Source organism: Humulus lupulus, chromosome 9 (assembly GCF_963169125.1).
Source record: "Humulus lupulus chromosome 9, drHumLupu1.1, whole genome shotgun sequence".
NCBI classification, from domain to species: domain Eukaryota; kingdom Viridiplantae; phylum Streptophyta; class Magnoliopsida; order Rosales; family Cannabaceae; genus Humulus; species Humulus lupulus.
The window spans coordinates 1323142-1348295 of NC_084801.1; the positions used below are offsets into that span (position 1 = coordinate 1323142).

Genomic DNA, 25154 nt, shown 5'->3' on the forward strand with positions numbered 1-25154 from the left:
TATAAAACAAACTCTTAAGCAACGCTTGAAAATTCTGAAGCAATTCTACATAACAACATATTAAGCAACATGTTAAGCAACCCTTGAAACTACTTACACTATTCTTAAAGCAACTTGATAAACAACGCATAAATTAACTTATTAAGCAACTCTTGAAACTCTTTAAGCAACCTTAGATAACAATCTGTTAAGCAACCTTAGAAACTCCTTGGACTACCCATAATCCTCATAAAGCAACATGTTAAGCAATTCTTGAAATTCCTAAACCCATAATCTTCATAAGCAATCTATAAAGCAACCTCTTAAGTAACCCTTGAAAATTCTGAAGTAATTCTATATAACAACCTATTAAGCAACATATAAAGCAACATGTTAAACAACTTTAAATATCCTAATCAACCCATAAAACAACCTATTAATCAACCCTTGAATCTCCTTATGCAGTCATTAAAGTAACTTGATTAACAATTCATAAAGCAACATGTTAAGCAACCATTGAAACTCCTTAAACAACCATATAAAGTTTCATTTATATAATTGCAAAGCAACATAAAGTTTCATTTTTGTAGTATCAACAATTTCAATTAACAAGTCCGATTAAGAAATAACACTTATCACCACAACTCAAAATTAGAGAAAAAAATATTGAAGGAGGGAAGAAAAGCATTGAAGGTTGCAACCTCTTTTATTTTATTTCTTCAAAACAAAGACTTAAAAAAGGAAGGAATAATTAATTTAATTAAAATAGCATCATAACTTCACATGGACATTTCCAAGTTTTCAATTTGACACATTTAACATTTTCACAATTATAAAATTTTCCCCAGTATTATAATAATAGAATTGTTGATCTTCAACTTTGTTTCAAGTGACATATATAATCATGAAAATGGGAAGATCAGCGATATCAATACATATTATATACTTGTTTTTTTTTTATAAATGCAGCTACTCCACGTGTTGAACATATACCCACATAATTTTACCTGTACAACACCCATAATTTATGTAATATATATATATGATTTAGTTTATATATATATATATAAATGAACATAAAGTTCTATACATGGTACTCATGTGTCATGGAATCTAAAAAAAATTAATAATAATAAAACATACTACATATACCCATGTTTGACTATGCTTTATTCACTTTCAAATTAGACCAACGTCTCCACATAAAAGACTTTGTATATATTCAATGTCTTTTATCCCGAGTCATAATTGGATTTTGCATTTTTAAATAATAAGAATTAATAAGTAATAAAATATTTATTTTCAATATATTAATTAATATGATTAAGTATATATTTTTTGAAATGAAATTTAATATATTAATTAAAAAGTCTAAATTATATGCAAATTTAAATTATGAATTTTCATTAATAAAACTGAAATGTGTATATAATATGTTTCAACTAGCTAAATGTACAAAAAGGTAATATTTGTTGTTACACATACAAAATCAACAACTATTACACTAGCTAGCTAGACATATAGTAAGATAGAAAAAGTAAACAACAAAAACCTATTTTTTGGGACGATGACATTGAACTATCGGTAGCATATCGCTCGCCTACTATTGTCGCATTTCATTAATCTGTGTTGATGTATATGGCATAGTGTTTAGCTACAAAATAAAATATATTATTTAATTATTACTATTATTTGATTATATATACTTAATAATAAATAAATTGCAAACTTTTTATAAATATATATACATACCTCTTTTATCAAGTAACGTCCAGGTCGTGGATGTTCAATGTAATCCTTCAACATACTCATCACATAATATCCAAAAATTTTGCACCAAATATTAAATTCCTTATTACCAAATTCTAGGCCATTATCTATCCTAATAACTTTAAGCAACTTACCAATTTATTTCTCAACATAGTTCTTCCACTGTTTAAATTTTTCAAAGTAATCACTCTTGTGTTTTAAAAGATAAATTCATACCCTTATGCTATAATTGTCTACTATGGATAAAGCAAATTAACTCTTGCTCCCAAGTTGTTTGATGACCTCTTAGTAAAAACATGCCATATGCCAATGATATTTGGATTACCCCTATAGTAAAGATGTTCTTTTGTTTTTTATTTCTTTTCTTTAACAGAATTTATGGAGCTCGGTGAACAAAGACATAGTGGTGATGATACTTCATTAGTTTCTGCCAGCAATGAACAAGAGTTGTACATAATGGATATCGGGTCAAGTCATGCATGCAGTGAAGAAACAGACAATGCCATAAATATTGGGCCAGCACTCAACCAAGGGAGAATCCACGACACTATAGGCCCTCCACAACCACAACCACAACCACAACCACAGCCACAAACTTTGACCCCACGTCAACATTCACCACTTAGTGATGCAGAATTATTAGAAAGATGTGGTCGAATCCGAACAATAAAAAAACTCAAAAGAACATCATCGGCGCCATCTACTTGGATTCCAATAGAGAAGAGCAAGATATGTGTAGTAGGACGCAATCTTCGAGAGATGAATAAGATAGGGTGGAAAATGTCAATATGTCTTTTGTTGATTGCCCTATTTTTCTTCATGGAGCTTAACCTCCCTTTGAACGGCAAGGCAACCAACAGTACTACTGTAGACATATTATACCTTATCACGGCTAGTGTCTCCACAGTTGGTTATGGCGATCTTAGTCCAAACACAGTTTATTCAAGATACGTCATCGTTTGTTGTGTGATGTTGAGCATGGCGTGGCTAAACCATCTGTTTAGTCGTCTACTAACTGACATTCTCGGTTCAAAGGCGAAAAAATGGTCATCGCTCAACCGCAACCTCAAAGTCCTTATCTCCTTTCTAGCTCTTGTATGTTTGCAAAGTCTTGGAGTGTTGTGTTTCCACTATGTTGAGAAAATACCATGGGAGGAGAGCGTGTATGCCACCCTAGTGACTTCTACCACACTAGGGTATGGCGACTACCCTTTTGCAACATGGAAAGGACGAATATTTGCAACTTTTTGGATTATTCCAAATAATTTTGTCTTCACAAATTTTTTTGTAATACTTTACCAACATATTCAAAAGCGTCGCTTTTTAAATAAGATGTTGACCGCTGTGGAGCTGGTAGAGGGGGGAAGAAGGTCCGGATGTATGAGGTAAAAATAATATTGCATATTTTTCTCGTTTTATTAATTTGTTTTGGTTACATACGGTAATGATTTTGATCTAATAATAAGTTTGAATATTTTTTTTGGCAGCAAATCTGAATTTGTCTTGTATTATCTATGCAAAATGGAAGCGGTGGAAGGACAACTTATTCAAGATATTGAGGAAAAATATCACGAATATGCAGAAGAATATGGCCCAATAGCTACAGTGGGACATATCATGGACAAGTACAAAGAGAAAGGCTTAAATCTGGATGATCCAAATCCAGGGCCACATCCACATCATGGTTGACATTCACAAGCTAGGAAAAAGAAAAATGGTGACTGAAATCATGGTATAGGAATCTATCTTAATTTTTGTTTGAATAGAAAAAGATATTCACTTATTAATATCTTGTCCTTTTTTGGTTGTAGGTGATTAGCCTCTGCTCAGTGCTCACTTCGCTCGAATCCTTCTTATTCTCAAATACGCACGCTCTCTCTCTCTCTCTCTCTCTCTCTGTGCTTACATTTTTCAGACGTGGGTATGATCTTGAACTCTGCCTGGACAAGACATTTTGGCTGTTTCATTTCAGATTGAATGTGATTTTTGCTTTTATATAAGATTGAATTTTTTTTGCTTCTCTCAATTTCATCTTATTAAGTCGAATTTTAATGGCTACAGCTTTCTCTCAATTTGATCAGTTCTCTGTCGAACGTTGGCCTCATGATTAGAGCAATAGCAAGTCAGATAGGAGTGTGACCTGGGTTGTCGAAGGTTGGAAGATTGTGGTTTGTATTTAACTGTTGTCTTTATCTCTTTGTTCTAATACTGTATTTCTGGTTTGATTATCATGCAGTAGCTTATCTAGGAGACAAGTACTTTGAAGCAAAGCAACCAAAAATGTTTGGGAACTGCCAAATGAGTTCAGCTTGTCTCAGCTCTGGATAGCTTTTATGATTGGTAGTGTGGTAGAGTCACTATGACACTACCATGGTCAGTTTTGCTTCCTTTTCTTTTTTAGGATATTTGTGACATATGTGTTCAGTTTTCATTGAGAGTTCATTTTTATTTTTACTGGTTCCCATTTGTTTTTTTGAAACTTGAGAAAAGGTTTCTTCTGTGGCTGAGTTTTTAAATCTCTAAATAGATCTTTATGCTATAAGAGAAGGATGATATTGTATAAGATTGTATAAATTATTCTGATTGATTTTACAGGAACTTGAGAAGAGAAGAAAGGAGAGGGCTCAGTTGGCCTCCAATACGGGAGAAAGGAGCTGTCACACATGTCATCTTTTTTAGGCGATCATCAATTTTTGGAAACACCTAAATTTTGTGTATTAATACATTTTTTCGATATTAGTTATGTGAGGTGGTTATGTATTAATACATTTGAACAGAATTCTTGGGGTAAAAATAAGAAAGAAATACCAAACCTATGCGTCTTTCACATTAGCTATATTTGGCTAGTCAAAAAGTAAATTGTTATAATAGCTATGATGATGGGGTTATAGTCGGAGTAGGAAAAAGCTAAAAAAAGTGACATGCTAAAATGACTAATTTTATCAAATGACTAGTGTGGTTGGAGTTGCTCTTAGGACGAGACATATCATCATTGGTGTAATTTTATGTCGGATCCAACAATTTTAATTTAATTCAAATATGTGAATCCGATATTGATTAGCACCAACAGCAATACAAGGTGTTGGGCACCTTAGGGTCTTTAGCATTTCTCATTTTATATCTATATGCATTGGAGTCACATTGTAAAATTTGTGCTAAATAAGTCATTTATTAACTTTTTGTACTAAATTTAGTACTACTTTTGCATCTTTCATTAGAGATAGTCTAAGGGACACTAGTGGTGTCCAACATTACATTTTGTGCAATCCAATATGGGGACCACATAATTTAAAATAATAACAAATATTGAAAATCACTAACAAATCATGAAGAGTCCCCTTATGTATTATCGAACACCTTAAGTTGTCAATTAGCAACACTCTTAAACTAATAACTTAACAATACCAAGCCATGAAATGGCACAAACGAGTTTGTCACATTTTAAAAGACAATGGCACATTTTGCATGTCGGGCACCTTAAGGTGTCAATTAGCAACACTCTTAAACTAGTAACTTAACAATACCAAAATAACTAACATAACTGAGCCATGAAATGGCAAAAACGAGTTTGTCACATTTTAAAGAACAATGGCACATTTTGGCTTGGCTTTCTTTCTTGCTATCACTAAGGTTTTTTAATTTGTGGTCGTTTTGTTTTAGTTTTCAATATTACGAGATTTAACAAATTTACAATTAAGTGTGTAATTTATAATGGAATTGGTATTTTAGTAGAATACCATTTAAAAATAAATGACCTGAGAAGAGAAGAGATAATCACGTTTGTTTCTTTAGTAAAGAAGAGTTGATTTCATTAATGATGTAGAAACTAAACATATAAAATGATGAGGAAGAAGAATTTCATATTAACAACTTAATGAACGGAAAACATATAAGATTTATTCTATAAGATTACTTCTAATTTGTTGAGCTCACTTTTTAAGGCAAAAAGTGAGGTGGGACAGAAAGGGTTCATAAAGGTAAATATTCCTGTTAAGGAGATCATTGAATTCATTCCTGTGCTATTATCATCTTCTTTTTCTTCTTTGGGAAATTGGCCAAGTACTTTATACTCATCTTTGGTAATATTGTATAAGCAAATATCAGAGTTGCGTACCAAGAAAATTTGATCTCCATCGTTAGGATGCAAGGCAAGAACATTGTCGATCGTATTTGACCTTGCAAGTAAGGTCCATGGAAACTTCACTCTACGATGCACCTGATCCCATCTGTCAGCCTCATCATCCCATGCCCAAACATTCAAAACCAAACCAAACCACCTTCTGCACAACTCCAAAAGTCGTAGCTGGCCTTGGACCACACCCAGGCGAGCCCTCTCGGCGTGGTGGTCCCGAAGTCCATTTGAACAGAATTCTTGGGGTAAAAATAAGAAAGAAATACCAAACCTATGCGTCAAATATGGGTTGAAATATAAGACTCCCATTCCTCTCATCCAGTGTACTCTTGCCAGCTTGGACGAGGACACACCTTGAAACTGTTGAATGTGTCCATGAGTTAGTGTGAGAGATGAAGGTTCGGCTGTATGAGGTAAGTGAGAGTTTTTTTCACTCCACATTCCTGTTTCGGAACAATACATTGTAATGTGAAATACATCATGAAAGGAATTAGGCTTGACGTCCATTAAGACAACTCTATAACTATTTTCATCACTTTGCTTGCGCACTAATCCACGCCTTTGCCGGTCTTGTGGGGCCTTAGGGAGGGCAACCCACTTCTTGTTCAGAAGATTATAAATGTAGAATAGTTTTGGATTGGACTTGTGCGATAGCAAGAACAAATCCTCCAAAGATGATCGAATAACCATGTCTTTAAGGGAAGGGACGAAAAATCTTGACAAACTACTACTAATACTCGTGGTATCACGAAATTGTAGATAGAGTGGGCGATCCATCACCATAGAATTTAAGAAAAGCGTACAAGAGGGGTACTTGTAGCAGGAACAATGTGATGACGATGATGATGATATTTTGTGGTTATTGTTGTGAATGTGATAATATTGATAAAAATTATCAGAATGGGAATGTATAAGAGAAAGCCAACGCTTAGAGACCATGCTACACTTGATGAGGCATCGATAGTGAGGGAGTCGATGAAATATGTTAAGCAGTACATCGTCACCCAACCATTGATCACTATTAGGAGACATCATGATCACTATGCCTCATCAACCACCTACCTACCACTAGTTATTATTTATAATAATAATAATAATGTGCAATGTATCTGTTTTCAAATTTTAATTTCAAATCACCCTATAATTCAGGAATTGCAATTATACGATTAAAATGCCCTATACTACCTACCTACTCCTTTTAATTATTATTTTATTTTCAATTTGGATTTTTTTTTTTACAATTAAACGATTTAATTTGTTAGATCTTATTGTTACTTATTGATTTGTTTGTTATGCATAGCAATTTTTAATGTTGTTTTGGTTAAGATCAATATCATACGCCTAACATAAAATAACCGAACGGAATTTCGGTTTAATTATAATAAAAAATTAATTTAATAATTATGCAAAAAAATTAAGATTTTTTTTTACTTATTAGTGTTTTAATATATATCGTTAAAGTAAATAAATTCAAAATTAAAGTTAATTGAAGTGTATACAATAAAGGTCCGTTATTATTATAAAAAGGAGATATTTCGAAAATTATATGACTGAAATAAAAGTTATTAAAATAAGAACTTAAAACTTTATAACTCCTGAAAAAAGTAGGAACATTTTAAGTGCTATAAATAACAATATAGTAATAAAAGGTATATACTCACAAAATATTTGTATCTTCTACTGAAAATAATTTAGCAACGTTAAACTAAGATAAATGCTATACAAATGCAAAAATATATATTGCTAAAATATAACATATTTAAAAAATAATAAAACAATAAAAAAAATTCTATTGGCCAGTCAAAAGTTGGCGCATGCCTATAAATGATTCAAATTTGGATCAAAATATAACATAATTCAAATTTAAATCAATAAATATTTGCTTACATTATTTATTATTGACATTAAATATTGATTTTTTATTTACTTTTTTATCATTACTTATTATTATTTTTGGTAACTTATTTATTATTGGTATTAAGTGTAGATTTTTTTACACCACTATTATATGAGCATTGCTACAAGGCACTTAGCCAACCACACTAGCCAAATAATAGTTAAATTTTAACCAAAATAGCTAAAAAAACTATTATAGATAGTCATTTTTTGAACTTATTCCAACCATGCTCTCTATTATAGAGAGAGTTGATTATTTTAATAATTATTTAATTTTCTTGAATGCCAACATTGATTTTATGTCCCCTCCTTACTAATTTTTATTATTAAAATAATATGTCGTTAATTTAGCTAGTCTTTCACATTTGCTATATTTGGTTAGTCAAAAAGTAAATTGTTATAATAGCTATGATGATGGGGTTATAGTCGGAGTAGGAAAAAGCTAAAAAAAGTGACATGCTAAAATGACTAATTTTATCAAATGACTAGTGTGGTTGGAGTTGCTCTTAGGACGAGACATATCATCATTGGTGTAATTTTATTGCCGGATCCAACAATTTTAATTTAATTCAAATATGTGAATCCGATATTGATTAGCACCAACAGCGATACAAGGTGTTGGGCACCTTAGGGTCTTTAGCATTTCTCATTTTATATCTATATGCATTGGAGTCACATTGTAAAATTTGTGCTAAATAAGTCATTTATTAACTTTTTGTACTAAATTTAGTACTACTTTTGCATCTTTCATTAGAGATAGTCTAAGGGACACTAGTGGTGTCCAACATTACATTTTGTGCAATCCAATATGGGGACCACATAATTTAAAATAATAACAAATATTGAAAATCACTAACTAATCATGAAGAGTCCCCTTATGTATTATCGGACACCTTAAGTTGTCAATTAGCAACACTCTTAAACTAATAACTTAACAATACCAAGCCATGAAATGGCACAAACGAGTTTGTCACATTTTAAAAGACAATGGCACATTTTGCTTGTCGGGCACCTTAAGGTGTCAATTAGCAACACTCTTAAACTAATAACTTAACAATACCAAAATAACTAACATAACTGAGCCATGAAATGGCACAAACGAGTTTGTCACATTTTAAAGAACAATGGCACATTTTGGCTTGGCTTTCTTTCTTGCTATCACTAAGGTTTTTTAATTTGTGGTCGTTTTGTTTTAGTTTTCAATATTACGAGATTTAACAAATTTACAATTAAGTGTGTAATTTATAATGGAATTGGTATTTTAGTAGAATACCATTTAAAAATAAATGACCTGAGAAGAGAAGAGATAATCACGTTTGTTTCTTTAGTAAAGAAGAGTTGATTTCATTAATGATGTAGAAACTAAACATATAATAATGATGAGGAAGAAGAATTTCATATTAACAACTTAATGAACGGAAAACATATAAGATTTATTCTATAAGATTAATTCTAATTTGTTGAGCTCACTTTTTAAGGCAAAAAGTGATGTGGGACAGAAAGGGTTCATAAAGGTAAATATTCCCGTTAAGGAGATCATTGAATTCATTCCCGTGCTATTATCATCTTCTTCTTCTTCTTTGGGAAATTGGCCAAGTACTTTATACTCATCTTTGGTAATGTTGTATAAGCAAATATCAGAGTTGCGTACCAAGAAAATTTGATCTCCATTGTTAGGATGCAAGGCAAGAACATTGTCGATCGTATTTGACCTTGCAAGTAAGGTCCATGGAAACTTCACTCTACGATGCACCTGATCCCATCTGTCAGCCTCATCATCCCATGCCCAAACATTCAAAACCAAACCAAACCACCTTCTGCACAACTCCAAAAGTCGTAGCTGGCCTTGGACCACACCCAGGCGAGCCCTCTCGGCGTGGTGGTCCCGAAGTCCATTTGAACAAAATTCTTGGGGTAAAAATAAGAAAGAAATACCAAACCTATGCGTCAAATATGGGTTGAAATACAAGACTCCCATTCCTCTCATCCAGTGTACTCTTGCCAGCCTGGACGAAGACACACCTTGAAATTGTTGAATGTGTCCATGAGTTAGTGCGAGAGATGAGGGTTGAGGTGTACGAGTCCAGTAAGAGTTTTTCTCAGTCCACATTCCAGTCTCGGAACAAAACATTGTAATGTAAAATACATCATGAAAGTAATTAGGCTTGACGTCCATTAACACAACTCTACAACTATTGTCATCGCTTTGATTGTGCACTAATCCACGCCTTTGCCGGTCTTGTGGGGCCTCAGGGAGGGCAACCCACTTCTTCTTCAGAAGATTGTAAATGTAGAATAGTTTTGGATTGGATTTGTGGGATATCAAGAACAAATCCTCTAAAGATGATCGAATAACAATGTCTTCAAGGACAGGGACCAAAAATCTTGACAAACTACTACTACTACTCATGGTATCACGAAATTGTAGATAGAGGGCGATCCATCACCATAGAATTTAGGAAGAGCGTACAAGAGGGGTACTTGTAGCAGAAACAATGTGATGATGATGATGATATTTTGTGGTTATTGTTGTGAGTGTGATAATATTGATAAAAATCATCAGAATGAGAATGAATAAGAGAAAGCCAACGCTTGCTTACCATGCTACACTTGATGAGGCATCGATAATGAGGGAATCGATGAAATATGTCAAGCAATACATCGTCACCCAACCATTCATCACTACTGCTACTACTACTAGGAGACATCATCACTATATATGCTAACGCGTTTCACCTAACGCGCGGGCAAAAGTCTACGTTTTAATTACAGTGTTGACTTTTGCTAACGCGTTTTGTTGCGCTGGAAAAATTAAATTTGCGCCAACAAAAGTCTCATTAAATGAAACGATGTCGTTTTGAATTAGGGCAGCAGGGGCAACTGTTGCCGACGCAATTTTTGACTTTTGCCAGCGCAACTAAACACGCCGGCAAAAGTCTTAGCAATAAACACAGCCGCTCACCCCTTCTTCCTCATTTTGAAATTTTTACAGATTTTCTCCTTCTCCCTCTATCTCTACTCTCTCCCTTTCTTTGGTTTCATGGCCCTCTCCCACCCTTCTCTGCCCCTCTCCGACCTACACACGACCTCCACCACCACCATCTACAGTCTTATCTTTTAATTTTTATTTTATTTTAATGGTTTAAATATATTTTTGTTTGCTAAGTTATTTTATTTAAGGGTTGCCAAGAGCAACAGTAAAGGAGCTCCCAAGCACCTCTGCCCCTCTGCCGAGCCCCCATTGTAATTTTTTCTATATTTGTTATACTTTTTTTGTCAATTATATATTTTGTAATTTTTTTGTTAATATGTAATTGTATGTGTGTATATATATATATATATTTAAAAAAATTATATTATTTGTGTAGGATGTTTTTGTGTTATTAAAAAAATAGATACTGTATATATTTTTCTTAGGTATATATGTTTATGAAATTGTATTATTTAGATAAATATGTATATGTATGTGTTTGTATATGTTTTTTTAAGATAAATGTGTATAATTAATTTTGGTAGGAAATTATTATTTGTTATGTTTTTATTTTTTGCATGTTATGGGAATATTCTAGATTTTTGTGTGTAAATTGTAGGTTTATAAATTTTTTGGTAGTTAAAAATATAACTGTTATGTTGTACTACTACAAAAATAGACTTTCCCGATAGTTTTTAACTGTCGTTATTGAACAATGACGACAGTCGACTAACTGTCATATTTGCCTATACCGGCGTAGGAGTAGCTACGCCAACAGTTAATAAGTGTTATCGTTGCTGGCTACGCCGACAGTTAATAGGTGTCGCCATTGCTGGCAACACCGATAGTTAATAAGTGTCGCCGTTGCTAGCAACGCCGATAGTTAATAGGTGTCGCCATTGCTGGCAACGCCGACAATTAATTGGTATTGCCGTAACATTAAATTTATATATATAAATAATAATTTTTTGATATATATTTTTTAAAACTTTTAATTATATTTTTAACAATTGAAGTTTGATACAAATTTAAATTTAAAAATTACTTACATAATTAATTATTATTACCATAATTTGTAAAAAAAATTATATATATCATAATAAAAATTCATATACATACAACATTTATTCATACAGTTAAAATATAAATAATACATCAAATCCCCACGAGACTTAATAATTCTCAATAAAAATTCATTATAATATTATAAATCCATAAACGTCAAAATATATAATACAACAAATCTCAACAAGACAACATAATTCTCTTCTCCAAATCACTGAAAACTCAATTATGTTTCTTTTCTCAATATTCTTCCTAATAAATCTAGACATCCACCTTAAAAGTCAGTCCTATGATATTACCTGCACCAATGAATTAAAGACTTCAAATTATAATTAAATAGTATATCTTACCATAATATATTAACGAATGAATGAGAGAACCAACAATATAAATATGTCAAATTAGTTGATTAATCCCTCTTAGAGATTATTAAACAAAAACTGACCTTGTAAGAATGCCAACAATGTTTGAGACGGTTGGGAAACCAATGATGTTGTGAATTACAATATACATATATATATAAATATAATTAATCATAATAATACCAGAAAAAAATATCCAACAAAAACATATTTTTATATAGATATATATATATACACACACCAAAATCAATTAATGTAAAAAATGAATCACAAAAAAGAACTTAATTACAATAGTACACATATATACTCTAAATCTGAATAAACATAACAAAATCAAAGGCAAAGTATCCAAGAAAAAATATACATATACATAATATATACTAAAATCAACAAATCTAAAAAAAATTAAGCACGAACATCAAAACACAAATATACCCTAAAGTTGATTAACATAACAAGATAAAAAACAAAAATCTTCAGCACTAACAAAGTAAACACAACACAAGTATGCCATAGAATACCAAATATAAAATTATATCACTACAATATTTCAGAATATATATACCACTAAAAAAAGACATTTTTCAACAAGTGCTATTGATTTAGATATTGATACTACATATTGGGCCGGTAATATTATGTCCATATTAAGTTCTAAATAATTTTGAGTATTGGGCCTACCATTCCAAGTATCAATCTCCAATTCGTTGCTCTGTTTCTCTTTATGAAAGTTGTGCTCTTCATTTATCTTATAGTTTTTACTTTGAATTAGATGTATTAATATGATGTTTTTTTTTTTTGAAAAGAGACAGAGGTCAAATGTCATAGACTGACCTCCTCTCAAATTTATTAGGGAGCCTCACTTATGGCAGAGGAAAACCGTGGTAACACAATGATTAAAGCAATAAAACATCACAATTTCTAAGCCATAAATATTGTCTCTTAAAACAGAATACAGCCCCACTCTCTGTTGAGATCTTGAAAAGATAAACCAACAAAACCTTTAGTTTTATACACCCACGATGCAACCCAAAATTTGATCTTTTCCCACAAGTCTTCTACTTTGTTTTCTATATTTTCAAATATTCGACCATTCCTTTCTAACCACACAGCCCATAGAATAGCTAAAAATGCTGCCGACCACAACCTAGACATCCTTGTGCCTCCTCTAAGCTTGCAAGCCAACAACTGTTTGCATTTTTGAGGCATACACCACTGGATGCCGAACTCTCTCTGCAAACAGATCCATAATGACGATGTAAATGAACATTCCAAAAAAATATGGGAGAGAGATTCCCCATTGTTCTTGCAGCAAACACACCAACCCGGTGACAAAGACTGGAAAGGCCTTCTCTTTTGCAAGATCTCTTGAACATTAAGCTTTTCCACAGCTATCAACCACCCAAATATCTTGATTTTTAAGCATTATTGTGATTTGATTTTAGTGGAAATTGTTTATACTCTATTTTGATTCAACCAGTCATTTAAATATCTTCACGCTACCCATCACACATCACACATATGACACCCCTCTACAAATATCTTCACGCTACCCATCACACATACATCTAGCAGAATACCCAGTCTCCATTGCCGTTAAGCTCTCAGTCTACTCCAGATGACATTCATACTTCTATTTTTTTAACTAAGAAATCATCAAGTGCTTTAAACTGTTCTATTTACTTTCATTCTTCTTTACAGTTTGTTTCGTTTTTTCTTTGATAGAGACACTGAGCTTCATAGTCAACTGAGCTATCCTGCTACTGCCTACTTTTCTTTCTGGTATTGTTTTTTATTCTTTTCTCTATTTAATTAGGTTCTTTTCAATATAGACAACAATGGCTTAGTTAAGAAACAAGGCAAGTTAATATGCATCTAGGGGTGCTCCTGTATGGTGAATCTTCAATTTATATTTTATTAGTATGGTATTTGTTTCCCATTGACCATATTTGTTAATATGGTATGTTGTTGAATCTTCGGATAAAAATATCATAGAATTTCATGCACTTAATGAATATTAGCTTATAACATTCTATTTGTCTATGAAAATTAGGATAGAAGAGAAATCACATTGGCAGACCTTATATTATTTATTAAATTTTGGAACCATGTACCATAACTTTGGATGAATGTACTGCCTGCGATTTCTCTAGGCCCACTCCCTAGCTTTAATCCAATTTTAGGCACCATTTGTTGCATTGGGCCTGAAATTTGCTCCATTACTTGATGTTTACTGTTTTCTTGTGGTCACTTTTCTAATGTAAGAGATGCATGGAGAATATTATATATGTTTGGGTTTTCTCTTTGGTGGCTTATATATATATATATATATATATATATATCATATGTCATGGTTTATTGCAAGCACAGAATATGGTGAGTGTGCATTCGCATGTCAGGTCTTGCAGAGTTCATGAAAACTTTTGAGTAACTTGTTATTTAATGGATATAATCTAAACTAAATTAATTATTTAGTAGAAAGTCATGATTAAATAGGAGTAAGCATATATGTTGATATTTATTATGACTTGTTCAAATCAAAATAGTTTCTGATTAGTTTCTGGTAGATAATTCCTGCAATCAAACAGTTCCAGCAAAAAGAAACAACCCAGAATACAGCAGAATTGCACAGAATGGTCGAAATGTAATGAAATTGCATTAAGTCTCAATAGGACACTAGGAATTCGAGAGCCTAGCCTCTCCCAAGTTTCTGGTTACACAATCCACACCTTATACACGTCATGTTCTCTCCTTATATTCTAGTTCCCAGCTTGGAATCCTACACCTCCCCTCACCATAATTTCCCTCATATAACTAACTATTCGCTGCCCCTCATCCCAGCTTTGTTCCCATGTTTCCTAGCATAAACAAAAGTTATTGGTGGCCTATCAATACCCCCCGCTAGAAGTTTCACCTTGTCCTCAAGGTGAAAGTGAGGAAACTGGTCTTGAATCACCGAAAAATCTTCCCAAGTGGCTTCAAAATCTGGCAAATTACTCCACTTGATGAGCGCTTGCAGGGACTCCGTATGTGTGCCTGGCCGAACCTCCAAGAGCTCCTCCGGCTCCAGCAGCCACTCCAAATCAGCCGTTAATCCAGGAGGAATTGAGCTAGCCTGCTGATTGGGTCCCAATGCCCTCCTAAGTACTGAAACGTGAAAAACTGGGTCTATTGCGACATCTTGGGGTAATTTTAAACGATAGACAGCAGCTCCAATTCGTGCCATGATTGCAAACGGACCAAAATACCTGGGAGAAAGTTTCTCATTCAACCGTTTAGCCACCGAACGTTGTCTATACGGTCTTAGCTTCACATACACCATGTCCCCAACTTCAAAAGTGACATCCCTCCTCTTTTTATCCGCTTGGGCCTTCATTTTCTGCTGGGCACGTTGTAAATTCAGTTTTAACAGCTCCAAAATGTCATCCCGTTCCATTAAATTTTGTTCCACTGCCGGTACTCTAGTGCTGCCATGCTCAAATCTAATTAAAGGAGGATCCCTGTGATACAAGACCCGAAAAGGAGTCATTCCAGCGGCTGTATGATAGGAAGTATTGTACCGGAATTCAGCCCATGGCAGCCATTTTGCCCACTGGTTGGGTTTGGAGCTTACAAAACAACGAAGGTACGTCTCTACAGAGCGGTTAACCAACTCCGTTTGCCCATCGGATTGTGGATGATAAGCTGTACTTTGCTTCAATGCAGTCCCTTGGAGCCGAAACAACTCTTTCCAAAACAAGCTGAGGAAAATTTTATCTCTATCCGACACAATGGATCTTGGGATCCCATGAAGTTTGACCACTTCCTTGACAAAAACAGCCGCCACCGATGCTGCTGAATATGGGTGTCTCAAGTGAATAAAATGACCATACTTGCTCAACCTATCCACCACCACAAGAATAGAGTCAAACCCATTCGACAATGGCAACCCCTCTATGAAATCCATTGAAATGTCCTCCCAAACTTGTTCCAGAATGGGTAATGGTTGCAATAAACCCGCTGGCGATTGAGCTAAATATTTGTTTTGTTGGCATACCGCACACTCCAATACGTATTTCTGCACATCCTTTCTCATTCCCTTCCAATATAGATCCGCCGCCAACCTTTGGAATGTTTTAAAGACCCCCGAATGCCCACCTATCTTGCTGCCATGATACTCATTTAATAACAGTGGAATAAAAGGGGACGAAGATGGTAAGACCAACCTGCCCCTAAACTTGAGACAACCTTGTACCCATGAAAACCCACCACACGACTTGCCCATTGACAGCTCCTCAATCACCTTAGCTAAAAAAGGATATGTGGCCACGTGTGCTTGTAAATCCGGTATGGAAATAAGATGTGGGACTGAGATGGCAGCAAGAGTAACGTCCCCTTGTAATCTAGATAAGGCATCCGCCGCCTTGTTTTCCAAACCCGGACGGTATTGGATCTCAAAATCGTACCCAAGGAGCTTGGTGAGCCATTTTTGGTGCTCCAAAGCCACAAGCCGCTGCTCTAACAGAAACTTCAAACTCTTTTGATCCGTTCGCACCACAAACCTCCTCCCAAGTAAATAAGGACGCCATTTAAGTATAGCCAACACGATAGCCATCAACTCCCTCTCATAGACTGATTTAAGACGGTCCCTAGCGGATAATACATGGCTGTAAAAAGCGATTGGCCTCCCATTTTGCATCAATACCGCCCCCAATCCACTACCCGAAGCATCGGCTTCCACCACAAATGGTGCAGAAAAATTTGGCAGCGCCAAAACCGGGGTCGAACACATGGCTTTCTTCAGCTGGAAAAACGCCTCTTGTGCCTCTATTGTCCACCCAAAAGCGTCTTTTTTCAGCTGGTCCGTCAATGGCTTTGCTATCCGTCCATAACCTTGCACAAACTTCCGATAATAACCTGTTAAACCCAAGAATCCCCGCAGCTCCCTAATATTTTTTGGAATGGGCCAATCCTCCATAGCTGCCAACTTATTTGGGTCCGCTGCCACGCCGTTTCCTGAAATTACATGACCCAAATATTCCACCTGTTTTTGAGCAAATAAACACTTCTTTTGGTTGGCATAAAGTGTATGTTGCTGCAGTCTCTCCAAAACTAAAGAAAGGTGGTGAGCATGGTCCTCCATGGAAGAGCTGTAAACCAAAATATCGTCAAAAAAAACCAGCACAAACTTGCGTAAAAAGTCACGAAAAACCTGATGCATCAACGCTTGGAAGGTGGCTGGAGCGTTTGTCAACCCAAACGGCATGACAAGAAATTCGTAATGTCCCTCGTGTGTACGAAAGGCCGTTTTCTCGATATCCCTTGCTGCCACCCGGATTTGATGGTATCCCGACTTCAAATCTAACTTCGAAAACACTTGTGCTCCATGGAGTTCATCCAACAGCTCATCAATGACGGGTATTGGGAACTTATCCGCCACCGTTTCTCTATTCAAAGCCCGATAATCAACGCAAAACCTCCAGCTACCATCCTTCTTTTTAACTAGAAGAACCGGGCTCGAAAAAGGGCTAGTACTTGGCCTAATAATCCCTGCTTGTAACATCTCCATAACCAACCTTTCTATCTCATCTTTTTGGGCTTGAGCATACCGATATGGCCTCACCGACACCGGCTCCGTTCCCGCTTTAAGTACTATGGCATGTTCCCTTCCTCGGCTTGGAGGCAGCCCCTGTGGTGACCCAAAGACAGCGGCAAAACGCTGTAAAACAGCGGTAATTTGGGCGGGTTGAATACCATTATTCACGTCCTCTTCCTTAGATAACGCCCCAAAATGGACCCAAAATCCTTGTGCTTCTTTTTCAACTGAAAGTATCATCGCCTTCAACGAAATCGGTGACTTACATAGGCTTGGATCACCTTGCAAAGTTATCCACGTTCCCGCCATTTCAAACTTCATAATCATGGTTCTCCAATTAACTTGCACGTTGCCCAATGTCTCCAACCACTTAATACCCAATATCACATCAGCTCCCCCTAACTCGAGTGGCAGAAAATCTGTGATTACCCGCAACGCCCCTAGATCCAACTCCACTTGCGCACATATACCCTCCGTTCTTACTTTTCCACCTGTGCCCAACAATACTCCATAACAAGTGGTGGTTGTAATAGGAAGGCCCGCTGCTGAAACAACATCCATGGAGATGAAATTGTGGGTTGCCCCAGTGTCGATGAAAACCGTAACTGGCCGCTGCCCTATATGCCCCGCCAACTTCATTGTGTGCGCCGATGATATACCTACCAGTGAATTAAGTGATAAGGTAGCTAAGGTTTCCTCAGTGACCACCGTTTCTTCCGACTCCGACGAGGGTGGAGGGGACTCCTCTGTAAGTGGAACATCTTCCTCATCTGATAATAGCAACACTTGCAATGCCCGCTGATCACATTCATGCCCTCTGAAAAATTGTCACACTTAAACCAGATGCCTCGGGCCCGTTTCTCCTGATATTCTGCTTCTGTGAGGCAGCGAAACGCCGGAGTTTTGCTCTGCTGACCGGCGCCATACGCCGGAGAAGCTACGCGCGGCTAAGGATGCGAAGTCGTGGACGAGGGAGCTATAAACGTGGTTTGCTGGGTGCGTGAAAGAACAGGGGCATTTCGAATCTGGGCCGACTGTCCATGAGCAGTCTTCTGTGAACTGGGCCTGAGTAAAAGAGTTGCTGCCCTTCTTCTACTCTCTGGGCGGTGTCCATGATGTGGGCTAACCCAATAGGCTGAAGGACGTGAAGAGCAGCCTTGATCTCATCCTTGAGGCCACGCATGAAGCTTCCTTCCAGAATGTGTTCCGGGACGTCGGGGACCCGAGCGGCAAGCATTTCCCACCTGACCCGATACTCCTTCACTGTAGTGGTCTGGTTAATGGATAGCAATTCTTCAGATATGGAGCCAACTGGAGATTCCCAGAACCGCTGTAATATCAACCTCTTCAATGATGCCCAAGATGTAATCGGTCGGCGATGATGTTCCCACTGGAACCATGTCAAAGCATCCCCCTCCAGAGCCACAATAGCCGATTCTAACTGAAGCTGCTCAGTCATCCTCATCAACAAAAAATAGCGTTCCACTCTAGATATCCATCCATCGGGTTGCTCTCCCGAAAATAGGGGCAACTCCATCCTCACCGGCCGAAAATCATGGCCTGTGTTGATTTCCCCAAACGAAGATACCCGCTGCATCGAAGGTGGCGGTGGCGCCGATCCCATGGCCGGCGGAATACTCCTGGCCGCCGAAACTGGAGGAATCTGTTCAGCTGGGCATTCCTCCAAACTCCGCTGAACGTGTTGGTCGGTACTCCCTGTTGCTGCAGCTGGCGTATGTTGCCCCTGGGTTCGCAATAAAGTCGCTAGATGAGTGACAAGATAATCCATCTTCTTCTCCATTACTGGCAACCTCTGCATCTCTTGTTTCAGCAGATCAAGTTCTTTAGGAAATTGCTGAAACTCAGATCTGGCTTCCTGTAATTCTCAGTAAACCTCCGACTGAATCTCCTCCATCTTCCCTTCTATCGATTCCAATTGCAAATCCTTCTTTGGTGCCATACGGATCGTAGTGCTTTGATACCACTATTGGTAGATAATTCCTGCAATCAAACAGTTCCAGCAAAAAAAAACAACCCAGAATACAGCAGAATTGCACAGAATGGTCGAAATGTAATGAAATTGCATTAAGTCTCAATAGGACACTAGGAATTCGAGAGCCTAGCCTCTCCCAAGTTTCTGGTTACACAATCAACACCTTATACACGTCATGTTCTCTCCTTATATTCTAGTTCCCAGCTTGGAATCCTACACCTACCCTCACCATAATTTCCCTCATATAACTAACTATTCGCTGCCCCTCATCCCAGCTTTGTTCCCATGTTTCCTAGCATAAACAAAAGTTATTGGTGGCCTATCAGTTTCATAAGTTACATGTTAGAGACTTCATCATATCCTGTTATGTAGAGACTATTAGTATTTTCCCTTTTTGTTTTTGGGTTTATTTGCATCAGAAACTTAGTTATTCCTTCTTTTTGGTGTATCCTTAAACTTTTAACTAAAATGTTGCTGCTGTTATGCCATATTCAATAATTATGTGATTTTTTTGTATACCATTCAGAATAGTTTCTTGCTTTTCTTTTTTGTAGTGGGAATATTATAAGATCAAGTTTGTTGGGTTTATTAGTTATACATTATTTAATATTATGGCATTTAGTACTAATAGTGCTTTAATGTTGTTGTTGTTTCATTTCTGAACCTTCCACAGATAGAGGGAATCAAATGGAAGGTCATGATACACTTTTTGGGCTCGGCAATAGGATTTCAAAGCAAATGGAAATAACAAAGCATCATAATATCTTTAGATCTCGTTGTTCACTTTTTAAGTGAAACATGAAAGTTTTTTCAAATTTTAGCTACACCTTTTAGATAGAAGTTTACCATGATGACTTTAATTCTCTACATTTACTTTTTGAAAGTTGTTCACTTATTAAGTGAAACATGTATTTGGACCGAGTTACTTAATATGATGATATTGATATTTGTGTAAATCTAATATATTTTTTCATTATTTTGTTATCAAGGTACAAAAAGTCAACTTTATTTTGTTATCAATAAGTACACTCATACAAGTATATGTTATAATCAAACCAATCAAACAAACATAATTCAATTATAGAATAATCATAGACAAGTCTACATAAAATAGAACAACATTTTCCCCATACTAGCAACCAACTATTTGCCAATATCAATTCAAACACACAAGTTTTCTTTCTTATCTCCGCAGCACACAAATTTCTCAGATCCTACTTCACTAAAACACACAAGTTCTCAACCTTCCGTTATCACCGCAGCACACAGTAACAATCCCAGAACCTACTTCACTATGGATGAATATTTAAGATATTCAAACTCCTCTAACATTTGCATGGTATTAAAATAAAAGTTAGAGGCATACCTCTTGCAAACTATTGAGTCAAATGCTCATCTTACTCTTTCCTCTCAGCCTTGGGTTGAGTCAAATGCTTAGCTTGTCCACCTAAAATACATAGAAAACTACATCATAACTTAGTTTATACTATTTTCAAAATGCAAAGATGGATTACACTTTTGACAGAAAACTAACATATATATATATACATATATTTATACCTACAATCTTTATAATATTACTACCTACATACTAATAATATTTTCATAGAGTTGCGTAAAATTGGTAATAGTTCGGGGTAGAAAAAAAATTATTAACCCTAAAAGTATGTACAATGAACTAAACAATTTGAAGTGTATTAAAATTGCATTGCATGCATTTAAGTTAATGTTGTTGATTGAGTTAAATACATGCTGCATAAACTAGAAGTGCCTTATTGGACAAACTATACTTAAATTGAGAGGGGCCATAATCATTATCAGCCATTTTATTCATAAGAACCAGTTTGCAAACAAACCGGTCAAATAGACTTGTTAAGATCCTTTCCAAGTATAAACAGTTAACATACAGTTGCTAGAACTTCTATTGCACCATTCCATCTCTGATCAACTCTTCCAACCCTCTTCGCAGCCTCTCAGCAGCCACTCTGCAGTCCTCTTCCACCAAGCCTCCAAATGATATCCTCAAGCTACCGGAGCAACCACACGCACTTCCAGGGATGGCCACCACCCCGTGGCGGTGAGCAAGCCAGCGAACCACTTCGAAGTCGTTCACATAAGTTTCTGGAAGCTTTGCCCACAAGTATATTGCACCTTCACCTCCTTTGACAGCATCTTGTCCTAGGGGAGAAAGGGCTTCGGATAAGATTTCTCTGTTCTTGACAAGGGATTTCACTCGTTCAGTTACCCATTCAGGTCCCACTTCAAGTGAGTAGAGAGCAAGGTATTGTGAAAATATTGATGCACAAATGGGAATGTTGTCTTGAACTTTTAGGAGTTGAGCTGCAAAGCCTTCTAAATCTGATGGGTATGCTATCTGCATGTATACAAGTAAACTAGATTAGCAACTAAAAATGTAAGATTAAATGGAAGGGTGTAATTCTTTTTACTAACAGCAATTAGTTGAAAAAACATGAAAGATAAGTGTTGTTTCTTACATATCCAACTCTCCATCCCATCATTCCATAAGCTTTCGAGAATGAAAAAATGTTCACTATGTGATCTCCCTCTACACGTGTGTTTTAAATCATCATACATAAAATACCTGTAAAAGCAATTTGTAAAACTCACAATAGATCTCTCATAAAATATTGAATTTAATGCCAGCAGTAATATGCTTAATTCAAAGGTAATCAGAATGATCAACGCTTTGATCACTTTGCCATTGGGTTCTCATCTCTCAATTTGTGTGTTTCGAACTAAATTTTACCAACATAAGAACCCAATTGCTTTTTTACAAAAAAAAAAAAAAAACATGACAAGTTGGATATAAGAAAAAGTTGGGAACTTACTCATATGTATTATCCACAACAAGCCGACATCCGACTTTTTTACAGATGTCTGCAATTCTATGTTCAAGCCAATAAGAAAATAATCAGAAAAAAACTAACAAAAAAAGTGGTTAGAATTATAAAAGTTTTCTCTCTTATTAATAGTATGGAAGTTCATAGCTACGTGGGAGAGAGAAAAACAAGACCTTGAGAAGGGGATCAGGGATATATGTTCCTGAGGGATTCCCAGGATTCACAACCGTAACAAGCTTTGGCACTGGTTTAGTTTCCAACAATGTTTTCTCTAACCAGTCTGAAAATCAACAGAGTAAAGATGCATATTCTAAACCATGATAGAATATCAACCAAAAAAACTAGAAAAATCCAAGTTTCTCACCAGCATCTGGATAAAGTGTCTCTGGGTCACCAGGACCGACCAGTATATTGGTGACGCCAGTCATCTGAAACGACATGTAAGCATTGAAGTAGTATGGTGCAAACATAATTACAGAATCCCCAGCATCACACAATGTAAGAACCAGGTTCACAAATGCCTGCAAAGAAAATGTCACAAGTTACACCGCATTTCTATAAGTGGTTGTCATGTTGAATTACTAGCAAAATAGGTTCACATTTTATCTCAGACCAACCACGCAATTCATTCATTGATCATTTTTTTAAAGCAGACATGATCAACAGCAAAAGACCAACACATTCACGTATGGCTTCTGAAATACAGTGTAAGATGCCCTACCATATCTCAAATCAAGTTTTCTTCAACTCTTCTTTGCACTGCTCAAGAAATGAATAAATAAGAAAGCTTTACCAAAGTGATTGTGACTTTAAGGATTATCCTTCATTATTCAATTGCAATATAATAACACATATAACTAATTCTTATATATAATAACCTACCCTAGAGAAAATGGTTACTACTACTCAACCTACATGTGGCCCAAAAACTTGACCAAGTCCGAAAATAATACAAGAGCAAAAAGTCCAAACTAAGCCAAATAGTTCAGCTCAAATTTACATTAAAGCTCATCAATTGAAGCTAAGGCAAACTTACTATACAGAAGAACAAAAGAGTATGATATTCAAGCTTTAGAAAATACTTGAGCCAATAACTGAACATGCAATACTATGGTACATGAACATACTTCATAATTGGACACACAAAAACCATTAAGGTTATGTAGCTCTAAGCATATGCATATATTACTTTAGAATGTACTTGTCTTGAATATTAATAATGAACATTCTTATCATTCTTCACACTCTAAATCTGCATAGCAATTTTCAAGTAAAATTCAATGAAATAAAACAAGTTCCCAATTAATTCGAAGAAGCAATTAATTGACACAAGATAAATGAAACAAAAATGCAGTACTGTGCAATTTTTTATTTTTATTTTGAGGGGAAGGACATTACAAGAAAACTAAGGGAAGGCCAACTCTGCACTACATAATGGCAGCAGAGGTAACTAGAGAAAATCCTCTATTTCAAAAACTTCGAATAGCAAAAAGTAGTCATAGATTAGTCATTAATCTTTGATCAAAACTCTCTTTACTTTAATGATCATATCACCAAGAACTTTTACTTCTTATTTTTTTGGTAGATAGCAAATCTTATTTGTTTGGTAGATAGCAAAATACAATTTACAAAATGGTGATGTATATAGATATATACCAATTGAAGAAAAGATAACTAAAGACAGTACTATTTCTGATTCGTCATTGATCCCCCTCTCTTGATTGAACATGCCTATGATTCTTTGTTTTGGTTTGTTGTAGGTTGGAAATTTGAAGAAAAAAGAGATATAACTGTCATAATAACGTGTTAGAGCAACTAATCAATTAATAGAATTTTTTTCATATATATATTATATAAACCAATTTATGTGATTAATTACCTCTAGAATCAAGATTAAGAATAACACATCTTTTAACATTCTATACAATTTTCTCTTATTTTCTTTCTTCCCTACCAATCATAACCACAAACTCATTGGAAAATAATTTGTAAAAGAAAAACCTTGCTATCTATGAGAACTTCCAAGGACCGAATCCCCCACAACAGATTCATGAATAAAAGAGAAGTGAAAACCATATAAGAATCTAAACAAAATAACCAAACATCGATCAGTCATCTACATTACTCTTTTCCAATATCAACTTAAGCAGGAGAAAGAGACATTAAATGACACCAACTACAATAAGCTAATCTCTAACATTGATACACAGTGATGGATCATTCTAATAAGAAGGACAACACAACACAAAACTAAACAAATCAGCATATTCCCAAAAATAATCAAAGATATAATTATGTTCATGCCATAATAAGCACACATATCAAAATTTGCTGATTAGAAAATTCAAACTAATGATACAAAGATACATATCTTCTCAGACAGATTTTACTTCATTTATGAGACTAGCATCTGTTGAGTGGTGCCTCTTTCACTTACGCCAACTTCCATCCATGTTACATACTTGATGCTCTCCATCTTCACTTTTCAACTATAATATATATATATATATGTAGGTTATTGTGCCGTGAAATTCAACCCAAAATTCATTT

General features: G+C 35.4%; 1 protein-coding gene and 1 pseudogene across 2 annotated transcripts; one reads left to right on the forward strand and one right to left on the reverse strand.

Moving 5' to 3' along the window:
• Positions 1 to 1756: 1756 nt before the first annotated feature.
• On the forward strand, positions 1757 to 4552 carry LOC133801100 (two-pore potassium channel 4-like). 2 transcript variants are annotated; one of them, XM_062239246.1, is made up of 6 exons: positions 1757 to 3134; positions 3237 to 3481; positions 3561 to 3670; positions 3811 to 3903; positions 3986 to 4122; positions 4345 to 4552. In XM_062239246.1, exons 1-2 carry the CDS (start codon positions 2128 to 2130, stop codon positions 3436 to 3438), a joined length of 1209 nt encoding a protein of 402 aa, XP_062095230.1. In that variant the 5' UTR covers positions 1757 to 2127; the 3' UTR covers positions 3439 to 3481; positions 3561 to 3670; positions 3811 to 3903; positions 3986 to 4122; positions 4345 to 4552. The 2 variants fall into 2 exon arrangements, with proteins under 2 accessions (XP_062095230.1, XP_062095231.1); XM_062239247.1 differs by having other exon boundaries at positions 3831 to 3903.
• A 16870-nt stretch (positions 4553 to 21422) lies between these two features.
• Positions 21423 to 23146, reverse strand: LOC133802003 (aromatic aminotransferase ISS1-like; annotated as a pseudogene).
• Positions 23147 to 25154: the final 2008 nt, after the last annotated feature.